This window comes from Scylla paramamosain, chromosome 13 (assembly GCF_035594125.1).
Source record: "Scylla paramamosain isolate STU-SP2022 chromosome 13, ASM3559412v1, whole genome shotgun sequence".
Lineage (NCBI taxonomy): Eukaryota > Metazoa > Arthropoda > Malacostraca > Decapoda > Portunidae > Scylla > Scylla paramamosain.
The window spans coordinates 7,052,667-7,065,000 of record NC_087163.1 but is presented as its reverse complement, the minus strand read 5'-3'; the positions used below and the strand labels follow the sequence as shown (position 1 = coordinate 7,065,000).

The 12,334-nt window shown below is 36.7% G+C and overlaps 1 protein-coding gene across 16 annotated transcripts in view; it reads left to right on the top strand.

Annotated features, from left to right (window-relative positions):
- The window catches only part of LOC135106387 (protein unc-80 homolog), a 172,762-nt gene that overhangs the window by 3,845 nt on the left and 156,583 nt on the right, over positions 1 to 12,334 (top strand). For all 16 annotated transcript variants that reach the window (XM_064015354.1, XM_064015364.1, XM_064015356.1 and 13 more), the window contains exons 4-5: positions 4,093 to 4,119; positions 11,733 to 11,753. In XM_064015354.1, coding sequence (XP_063871424.1) covers positions 4,093 to 4,119; positions 11,733 to 11,753 — 48 coding nt within the window. The remainder of the gene's footprint in view (positions 1 to 4,092; positions 4,120 to 11,732; positions 11,754 to 12,334) is intronic.

Genomic DNA, 12,334 nt, shown 5'->3' with positions numbered 1-12,334 from the left:
CTGAACACTCTAAGCTGTGCTCGTCCTTCTGTTAATATTCAGCGCATTGTAGAAAGATAAAGAAATAGGTCGTTAATTTTGCCTTTTCTTGGCAGCAGAGTTCTTTAAAAGAGTAAGGAACCAAATTAAATGTCTAAAAATGTTGTTGGTGATTAAAAGAAAATTGTCTAGCAGTGAAAGGATCAACATATTTTACCCATCCACCACAGCGCAGGTGTGGTGTGACGGTTTTTTTTTTTTTTTTTTTTCTATGAAGGAGGGGCACCGGCCCACTGAGGCCCACTGAGGTGATTACTAGTCTTTTGATGCTCTTTGGAAAGCACACTCATTGCTGAAGAATCAAACATCAGAGAAGTGTTCCGGCCCTCTATTTCAGTGTTGATTGAATGTGACATCTCTCTGTATCAGCTAATTAATCTAACGACTTCACTACCGTCCGGCTGCTGATATCTGAGCCCAAGTAGCTAGTACCGATGCTTACATGTAGATGACGAAGCAGCTCGTGTGAATTAACAAAGCTTCGAAACGTCCAGAATATCCGCTGGGATTGCCAGATGTTGATATGGACGAGACTTAGCATTACACATAAACGTGACAGCGTGTCTTTAGAAATAGTTGAAAGTACTTCTGATGGTCATTTGTTAACCTTTGCTCCGTATCCTTTGTACCCTACTCTGCGACTGTTTATATAATTATTTTCGACAGCTTATCTAGTCTACCTTTCGCAGGGTCTAGTAAACTGGTATTCCAAAGGTGTTTCCATGGCTGCTGATAATTAGATAAGAATTCTACTCTACCATTGGCATAAAGCACTCACGGCAATCTGATTAATCATCCTTGCACGCCCTGAAAATAGTATTAATAGGAGCTCAAAATACGGGCCCTGATTCACCATTCAATGGTATAGTTAAGACAAATGAAAAGAATGATTTATGCTCCATTATTTGTCCAGCATTGAATGATGAGAGAGAGAGAGAGAGAGAGAGAGAGTCTGAGTGTGTGTCGTGGATCGAGGTGGGTGGGTCGTTTCCACATTATCGATTTCAGTGTTTGGGTTTAGGGTTGGGGTGGTGCTGGGGGAGGATAGGCAGGCACTTTAAGCTAAGTCAACTTTTTTGGGCTCTCTCTCTCTCTCTCTCTCTCTCTCTCTCTCTCTCTCTCTCTCTCTCTCTCTCTCTCTCTCTCTCTCTCTCTCTCGTTATGTTTAAAGGTGAAGTATCGTTCCGCCAGGGTGTGCTCATGTCTTCGTTCATGTGTAAACAAACGTTATCGTCTCATCGAGTATTTGCGTCTGTGTTCTGGAGGAGCAAGGTGATGAAAAGAATAAGCAAGCGAACGCACATGCAAATTAAAGGTAAAAAATCGCAAGGCTTATTCTAAAGTGAAATGTTTTGAACCCTTCCTTCTCCCGGTCAGTCTCATTCTGTAGTTGAATGTTCTCATCCTTTTTCGTCATTTGAGTTTAACGGCATTTGCATTTGGGAATTTCTTTCGAAAGTCTAAAAACAAAATCTGGGAGCCATCTAATAGTGTTATGAGTTTGCAGTTTATTTATTTATTTATTTATTTATCTATTTATATGTAGAACGCACATTTTGACTACGTACGTACATACGTTACAAGACCCGTATTTTGAAACGTCTTGGCTTTTACAAGGACTATTTTCACATGACACAGATGAGTTTGATTTTCATTAATATTTTCCCCATTGATGATGTAAAATTATGAAAACATCCACGATGGAGCTTGTTCAAAGTAATCAAAATAAGACGCCTAAACATTCTAAAATGTTATCCCATGTATTGACAACTTACAAACGATGGTCTTAAGTAACAACAGCTTCACATCCTTTTCTCAACACATTCACGGTGACAATGTGATGAAAGAATTCAACATTATTATCCTAAGACTCTCGTTCGTAGGTAAAAGCATTGAATTCCTCAACACATACACCCTCTGCGTCTCTCGAGTATTGCACGCCTCCCCTTCCTCCCCTCCTTCCTCGTCCTTCAACCTTTCCTAAAATAGCTTACATGTGTGCTGCCGGAAATTATCGCAGAAGGAGAGCAGCTTGTTTAAATATCTCTTTAAAATATTCATATCTATTTTAAGGGATTACTAACACTTATAAAAGCTCAGGATAGGTGTTACATGCGAAGTGGTAAGGTGTTAATTATGCACAGAGAAAAGAAGATGGGGAGGAGGAGGAGGAGGAGGAGGAGGAGGAGGAGGAGGAGAGCTGCAGAGTGGTAGTGTGGGGGAGTGTTAGTTCCGCAGAGCGTCTCCTTAGCAACCATGTCTTCCCACACGCCCTTATTCCGGTATCCCTCTCTCTCTTCACCTCACCAGCTTCTCTCTCTCTCTCTCTCTCTCTCTCTCTCTCTCTCTCTCTCTCTCTCTCTCTCTCTCCTTGATGGCTGGCAGGACTGGTAAGAGGGTTGAAAACTTGAGTTACGGAACAGATGCTAGGAGAACGTACGGTAAAGTGACAATAAACAAAAGAAGCAGAATGTTATTGCAAAATGAATACGTTGATGAACATTACGATTGTGTCAAGAACTGAAAGAAAGTTAAATAAAAACGATGATGAAACGCCGAAATGGATTACTATGGATTGGATAGCATGCTGTAAAAATATGAAGACATTTCTTGAGGCTTCTTTTCAGCATTCTTGAAACCCAACGTGCACATGCTAGTTACAACTTGAAAGTAAAATGTTAAATCTGGCTAAATCCATTGAAAATAAGTCAGCTGCACAATGAGCAATGAGGTCAATGTTGGGAATAACTGATAGTGAAGGCAACATGGGTAATAACAAATCTAAATTAAGGAAATTTAAAGAAAAAAATAGGAAGGAACCAAATTGTAGACGAGCAGGACGTGAGAGTGAGGGATCACAGTGGATGGAGCACAAAACGAGGGGAGACAGCAGAGAGACTTTACATGCCGTGGTGAGATGAAATGAAACTGTGAAGGTACAACTTGGCACAGTACTGAGAGGCATTGGACACTGGACTGTTAACGTGGATCACAGTTCTCAGCTTGATTAAAAACACAATTGTAGGTAATATGCTCATATATAAGATCAATCTATAGGTGATTTATGTCCACTTAACAAAATAGCGGAGGAGAGCTTTAATGATCTCACAGTACAGTATTGCGAGACGCTTACTCAAACTGTTCACTGTACAAAAACAGGAAATTTAAGGCTGAATAGTTAAACATCTTGTGGTGTTGCCGCTCTTCAACATCTGATGACGCTGACTCCGTGACGCAGTAGTTAGCGAGCCTGGCTGCGAATAGCTACTGTAGGACAGTCATCGCACAGCTCTTCATCCTTCCTTCAGGTTGATGAATAAATGGTTACTTTGGAAAAGTTCAGTAAGGTTTACTATGGAAACTCGGATGTCACAGTGGCCCTGTGTTCGGGGCAAGGAGTATCATCCACCACAGGCTCAAAGACCAATGAGACGGAGATAAGCGCCGAGACCAGACAGAACTGCAGCGTAGGCCAACTTTACATTGTCTTCTATTTGCAAACTTGCGAACTAGTTTGGCAACTGCGCTCTTCTCTGGTGCCAGATGTAAGAACTATTTAGTATAACATCGCACTATATCGATAAAAGTTACACATCATGTGCGAATTTGTAAGTCACAAAGTTTTATTCATGTATTTATTTATTTATTCATTTATTTATTTTTATTTATTTATTTTTATTTTTTTATTTATTTATTTATTTTTTTTTTATGACCACTACACAATACCTATTAGATTATTATGAAACCCGATGTCCGTCACATCCACACTACAGTTGCACTCGACCGCTGTATATGTGTGTGTGTGTGTCTGTGTGTGTGTGTGTGTGTGTGAACGATGTAACTGTTGTATGGTATTTTCAGATGCCAAAATTATACACTAGAAAACCACTAAACATGTATATGATTCAATTATTGGCAGATTTTTTTACGTGCTAATTGCATTTTCTCGATGAGTGATACATAGAATAAGTTATCTTCTTTCCTTTGACGTGTTGTTGAAACAAGTGAATAGGGCAATTCTCCCAGCTCCGTTTAACATCCTTATTCTAACAGTTCTGCCAGACTGCTCCTAGCCATCACGTAAGTCAGGACCTCCAATTTGTAACAACAGTATTTACTAACTTTGTGAATGCTCATCACCCTTATTTTATGCCCGTACCAGCCCCCTGACAGCCCCTCCCCGCCCCTCAACAGCACTGCCCTACCATAGAATGTATTACACCTGTAGCCCGTTACCTGGCAGGGCGAAGAGTTGCTTGTCTTCCAAATGGGACGGGAAACACGTGATGTCCATTGCTTTGTTCATTGTTGGTAACTACAAAGACCGCAGATTTTTATGCAAGGGGTACTAAACGTTTACGCGATCTTTATTTGATAATAATGATAATAATAACAATAATAATAATAATAATAATAATAATAATAATAATAATAATGATAATAATGATAATAATAATGATAATATTAATAATAAAGTTATATGGTGAGATTTAAATTACGACTATCGTACTTTATTTTTATAGGTATACATATGAAAAATACTTATTTTGTGTATCGTTCAGTGTCCACTAAAGCAGACACCCGATAGCAGCTGCGGTAGGTGTCACCCAGGAGGGCCCGCAACAAGCAACTCTTCTCGCCCCTGTTATATTATCCCGTCCTTAACTCATTCCACCTATATATTTTTTGAAAATTTTTATTCCTTCCAGAATTTGTGATTTTTCCTTACAGTCCTTTGTACTTTCTCGTTCCTTAATATCAATACAGTTTTCGCCTTCCTTATTTACTCAGTCTCCCTCGCAACTTTTCGCATTTCCCATTTCCTTTTCAGTGCATGCATATTTTCTCGTGTGTGCTCACGTTCCAGTGCATGTGTCTGTATTGTTACCTTCTGTGTGAACATTGTGTAGGTGAGCCTGTAAATTATTTACACACGTATATACAATTGAGTTAGTGTATTTTAAGTAACCTTCATTTACGTGTAAATTGTTCCTTGTATGCGTGAAAATATATGTATTACATAGTAACCTCCATTGTGCTCCATGTGTTTACGTCCCAATGTAATGCATATACGTTTGTCAATGACCCATTAACGTGACACTAACATGACAATGTGAGGTATACTTAGAATATATATATATATATATATATATATATATATATATATATATATATATATATATATATATATATATATATATATATATATATATATATATATATATATATATATATATATATATATATATATATATATATATATATATATATATATATATATATATATATATATATATATATATATATATATATATATATATATATATATATATATATATATATATATATATATATTATATATATATATAATATATATATATATTATATATATATATATATATATATATATATATATATATATATATATATATATATATATATATATATATATATATATATATATATATATATATATATATATATATATATATATATATATATATATATATATATATATATATATATATATATATATATATATATATATATATATATATATATATATATATATATATTCACTTTGTATTCACTAGAACAATCATATATATATATATATATATATATATATATATATATATATATATATATATATATATATATATATATATATATATATATATATATATATATATATATATATATATGCATATATATATATATATATATATATATATATATATATATATATATATATATATATATATATATATATATATATATATATATATATATATATATATATATATGATTGTTCTAGTGAATACAAACCTATATTTTACAAAAGATACGTTGATGACACTTTCCTTTTATTCAAACAGTCTCAACACATACCAAAATTCCTCATTTACCTTAATTCAAAACACCCCAATAATGAATTCACATGTGCCACAAAAAACAATGGCTCTATCGCGTTTTTAGATGTACTGGTGACTCGTAATCAGTTGCACACAGCAGTTTACTGCAAACCAACTGTCACTGATTTGGCGATTAATTATCTTTCTTTTATTCTTGAGTTATTTAAAATTAATGCTATTAGAACTCCCCTATATCGTTGCTACACTCTATCTTCAAATTGGTTTACGTTTGACCATGAGATTAACTTTATAAGGATTTTTCCATAATAACGAGTTTCCGCCAAGCATCATCAATAATACTACCTATAACTTTCTAGACAGTAAAATCAATAAGCCTTTCTCTAATGACACCTAGATGACATCTAAGAAATACATAAAATTACCTTACTGCGGGCATTTTAGTTATACTATTAGAAAAAGATATAGTACCATACTCAAAACATGATACCCTGACACTAGATTCAATTTCTTTTTCACTTATAACTTTATTATTGCCTCTTTCTTTAAACTTTAAGACAGCATCCCTATTGGTCTTATCTCCATCATCATTTATGAATTTAATTGTTTGAGTTGAAAGACTCGATATATTAGAGAAACCAAGAGGAATCTTACACATAGTAACGCGAGTTTCTTCAAATACTGAAAGAAGCGAAGGAACGTGTAACTCTAAGTAGAAAATGTTCATACACATATGTATTTTAAGGCTTTGTTTACCTGCCAAAGGAGTTCAAAATGTATGGGTGTACTATGCGTGTAGCTATGAGGTGACGGACAGACAATTGCATTGTTGTAGCCTCGGAGGTGCCACTTTGTCAAATTACAAATGGTTTAATCTTATTTTTTTGCAGGCTGTGGAATATTACAGTATAACAAGTCAAATGGTATTAAAAAACATGTTATTTACCGATAAACATTATACGACAACATTATTGCGGTGATTAAGAATACTGTAAAATGTTACATGGCATCATCGAAGAGAGGGTGGAGGGGGGGGGAGTGAGTCTGAGCGACCTTGAAAACAACTGAGTCATGATGCCACGTAGCATTTTACAGAAGTACTTTTAATCACGGCAATAATGTTGGCGTGTAATGCTTATCGGTAAATTACATCCTTTTTTTAATACCATTTGTCTTGTTATAAGATACTGTAGTATGCCACAGCCTGCAGAAAATAAGATTAAACCATTCGTAATTTGACCAAGTGGCACCTCCGAGGCTGAGACAGTGCAACCGTCTTTTTTTTTTTTTTTTTTTTTTTTTTTATGTAGGAAGGATACTGGCCAAGGGCAACAAAAATCTAATAAAAAAAATGCCCACTGAAATGCCAGTCCCTAAAAGGGTCAAAGCAGTGGTCAAAAATTGGTGGATAAGTGTCTTGAAACCTCCCTCTTGAAGGAATTCAAGTCATAGGAAGGTGGAAATACAGAAGCAGGCAAGGAGTTCCAGAGTTTACCAGAGAAAGGGATAAATGATTGAGAATACTGGTTAACTCTTGCGTTAGAGAGGTGGACAGAATAGGAGTGAGAGAAAGAAGAAAGTCTTGTGCAGCGAGGCCGCGGAAGGAGGGGAGGCATGCAGTTAGCAAGATCAGAAGAGCAGTTAGCATGAAAATAGCGGTAGAAGACAGCAAGAGATGCAACATTGCGGCGGTGAGAGAGAGGCTGAAGACAGTCAGTTAGAGGAGAGGAGTTGATGAGACGAAAAGCTTTTGATTCCACCCTGTCTAGAACAGCAGTATGAGTGGAACCCCCCCAGACATGTGAAGCATACTCCATACATGGACGGATAAGGCCCTTGTACAGAGTTAGCAGCTGGGGGGGTGAGAAAAACTGGCGGAGACGTCTCAGAACACCTAACTTCATAGAAGCCGTTTTAGCTAGAGATGAGATGTGAAGTTTCCAGTTCAGATTATAAGTAAAGGACAGACCGAGGATGTTCAGTGTAGAAGAGGGGGACAGTTGAGTGTCATTGAAGAAGAGGGGATAGTTGTCTGGAAGATTGTGTCGAGTTGATAGATGGAGGAATTGAGTTTTTGAGGCATTGAACAATACCAAGTTTGCTCTGCCCCAATCAGAAATTTTAGAAAGATCAGAAGTCAGGCGTTCTGTGGCTTCCCTGCGTGATATGTTTACCTCCTGAAGGGTTGGACGTCTATGAAAAGACGTGGAAAAGTGCAGGGTGGTATCATCAGCATAGGAGTGGATAGGACAAGAAGTTTGGTTTAGAAGATCATTAATGAATAATAAGAAGAGAGTGGGTGACAGGACAGAACCCTGAGGAACACCACAGTTAATAGATTTAGGAGAAGAACAGTGACCGTCTACCACAGCAGCAATAGAACGGTCAGAAAGGAAACTTGAGATGAAGTTACAGAGAGAAGGATAGAAATCGTAGGAGGGTAGTTTGGAAATCAAAGCTTTGTGCCAGACTCTATCAAAGGCTTTTGATATGTCCAAGGCAACAGCAAAAGTTTCACCAAAGTCTCTAAAAGAGGATGACCAAGACTCAGTAAGGAAAGCCAGAAGATCACCAGTAGAGCGTCCTTGACGGAACCCATACTGGCGATCAGATAGAAGGTTGTGAAGTGATAGATGTTTAAGAATCTTCCTGTTGAGGATAGATTCAAAAACTTTAGATAAGCAGGAAATTAAAGCAATAGGACGGTAGTTTGAGGGATTAGAGCGGTCACCCTTTTTAGGAACAGGTTGAATGTAGGCAAACTTCCAGCAAGAAGGAAAGGTAGACGTTGACAGACAGAGCTGAAAGAGTTTGACTAGGCAAGGTGCAAGCACGGAGGCACAGTTTCGGAGAACAATAGGAGGGACCCCATCAGGTCCATAAGCCTTCTGAGGGTTTAGGCCAGCGAGGGCATGGAAAACATCATTACGAAGAATTTTAATACGAGGCATGAAGTAGTCAGAGGGTGGAGGAGAGGGAGGAACAAGCCCAGAATCGTCCAAGGTAGAGTTTTTAGCAAAGGTTTGAGCAAAGAGTTCAGCTTTAGAAATAGATGTGATAGCAGTGGTGCCATCTGGTTGAAGTAGAGGAGGGAAAGAAGAAGAAGCAAAGTTATTGGAGATATTTTTGGCTAGATGCCAGAAATCACGAGGGGAGTTAGATCTTGAAAGGTTTTGACATTTTCTGTTAATGAAGGAGTTTTTGGCTAGTTGGAGAACAGACTTGGCATGGTTCCGGGCAGAAATATAAAGTGCATGAGATTCTGGTGAAGGAAGGCTTAAGTACCTTTTGTGGGCCACCTCTCTATCATGTATAGCACGAGAACAAGCTGTGTTAAACCAAGGTTTAGAAGGTTTAGGACGAGAAAAAGAGTGAGGAATGTACGCCTCCATGCCAGACACTATCACCTCTGTTATGCGCTCAGCACACAAAGACGGGTCTCTGACACGGAAGCAGTAGTCATTCCAAGGAAAATCAGCAAAATACCGCCTCAGGTCCCCCCAACTAGCAGAGGCAAAACGCCAGAGGCACCTTCGCTTAGGGGGATCCTGAGGAGGGATTGGAGTGATAGGACAAGATAAAGATATGAGATTGTGATCGGAGGAGCCCAACGGAGAAGAAAGGGTGACAGCATAAGCAGAAGGATTAGAGGTCAGGAAAAGGTCAAGAATGTTGGGCGTATCTCCAAGACGGTCAGGAATACGAGTAGGGTGTTGCACCAATTGCTCTAGGTCATGGAGGATAGCAAAGTTGTAGGCTAGTTCACCAGGATGGTCAGTGAAGGGAGAGGAAAGCCAAAGCTGGTGGTGAACATTGAAGTCTCCAAGAATGGAGATCTCTGCAAAAGGGAAGAGGGTCAAAATGTGCTCCACTTTGGAAGTTAAGTAGTCAAAGAATTTCTTATAGTCAGAGGAGTTAGGAGAGAGGTATACAGCACAGATAAATTTAGTATGAGAATGACTCTGTAGTCGAAGCCAGATGGTGGAAAACTCGGAAGATTCAAGAGCGTGGGCACGAGAGCAGGTTAAGTCATTGCGCACATAAACGCAGCATCCAGCTTTGGATCGAAAATGAGGATAGAGAAAGTAGGAGGGAACAGAAAAGGGGCTACTGTCAGTTGCCTCAGACACCTGAGTTTCAGTGAGGAAAAGAAGATGAGGTTTAGAAGAGGAGAGGTGGTGTTCTACAGATTGAAAATTAGATCTTAGACCGCGAATGTTGCAGAAGTTAATGAAGAAAAAGTTGAGGGGGGTGTCAAGACACTTACGGTCGTCGACGGAAAGGCAGTCTGACCTGGGGACATTTATGGTCCCCTCCCCAGATGGGGACTCCGAGGCTGGTGTAGGAGTCGCCATGATTTTAAAATTTTTTGAGTGAAGGGTGTGTGTGTTATTAGGTGCTTGTAGTTTTGTGTGGAGGAAGAGAGTTGTCTTTAGAGGGCAGGCTGTGACTACCCCCTTGTGTTGTGAGACACAAAGGGAAACGTTCAGTGAGGTCACAGCTGGGTTTAATGATAAGTTCACAGCACCCCCTGAACAGTGCTTTAGACCTCACTGGGAGTAATTATCGTTTCGGCAGGTGTCTACTGCCTCCTCCTGTTCATCATCTCATTGCTACAGGCAGAGCACAGCCGCGAGTCCCATACATTTTCAACTCCTCTGACGGGTAAACAAAGCCTTAAAATGCACATATGTATAGAACATTTTCTACTTAGAATTACACGTTCCTTCTCCTCTTTCAGTATTTGCAGAAACTCGCGTAGAATTGCAGGGTAATTCGACAGGTAGACAGAAACAACTACTTCATCCCTCTTCCTCTGCAATAAGAACGCAATCATACGAACATGACCATCCCTTTCCGGAAAAGAGTTCAGAATATTACATAAAGCAGATACACATACAAACATTAATATATATATATATATATATATATATATATATATATATATATATATATATATATATATATATATATATATATATATATATATATATATATATATATATATATATATATATATATATATATATATATATATATATATATATATATATATATATATATATATATATATATATATATATATATATATATATAGGGTAGCTCTAGATTTTATGTTTGTCTTGAGCAACTTTGTTAAATATCTTCCCTTGTGTAAATTAGATTACTTGATTCGTTAAATTTGTGTTGCAAGTGACTGTAAAGGTAATATATGTGCATGTAAGTACCAATCTTATTTTTCTAGTCTTAAGGATAAGATAGTGGACAGAAATGCCATTACGTGTGGTTTAGAGTCGATAGGAGAATGACATGTCAGAAGACATAAAAGAAAAAAAAAACATGTGGCAACGTCACTTTACATAATGATAAATAATAAAACACCTTAGGTACTCAACAACTATCTTGATATAGAAACCACATTATCTGATTTATTTATTTATTTATATATATATTTTTTTTTTAAGTCTGAACACATTATATTCTCAGATAACACTAAAAATCCGGTTAAATCAGTCATGCAATAAAGCTTCTATGTTGACGCTACATCCTCTACAACTGCTGGCCATGTTCAAGTTATTATGTTGGCACACTGGTGCTAATGGAATGTGGTTCACTGTCTGTCATCTATCAATCTGCTTTTCGTATCGTTCTCTCTCTCTCTCTCTCTCTCTCTCTCTCTCTCTCTCTCTCTCTCTCTCTCTCTCTCTCTCTCTCTCTCTCTCTCTCTTTGATAGTAACATAGATAGTTTTTCATGGTATCATGTTATATAAAGATTTTTAATATCTCCATCTCCTTTTCTGGCCCATCTGCGTCTTCAGGAGATCAAGGAGGCCTCTAAGGTTAGTTTTCGCTGCATGGGCCTAACTACTTTAGAGTTACTTCTTATGCAGTCTATATTTCACTGTGAATTTATGATACTGTCGTTGAGTCACGCAGTAATGCATGATTTCTTGAGGATAATTACGATATAAAGATTGATCACCATTGTTTCAGCTAGGGAGAGGGGTGTATCCATATGCTTTTGGTTTCCTCTATCCGATACGCATTTTTCTCAAAGAAATAAAGCAAAAAATTTTTTTTTTCAGCTTTGAGGAGGTTTCTTGCAGGAGTGTTCAAGCTTTCACATAAAAAAAAAAATGTGACTATTATAAACTTTAAAAAATAAAAAAATAAAAAAATCTGTAATTAATGTAAATATGTTTCTGTTTAGGGATGAAACATGAACATTTTCTATTAATCGCTTAGAATTCAAGGCATTGAAGATTTTATTGTAAGCTTTAAATACTAATAGTATATATATATATATATATATATATATATATATATATATATATATATATATATATATATATATATATATATATATATATATATATATATATATATATATATATATATATATATATATATATATATATAT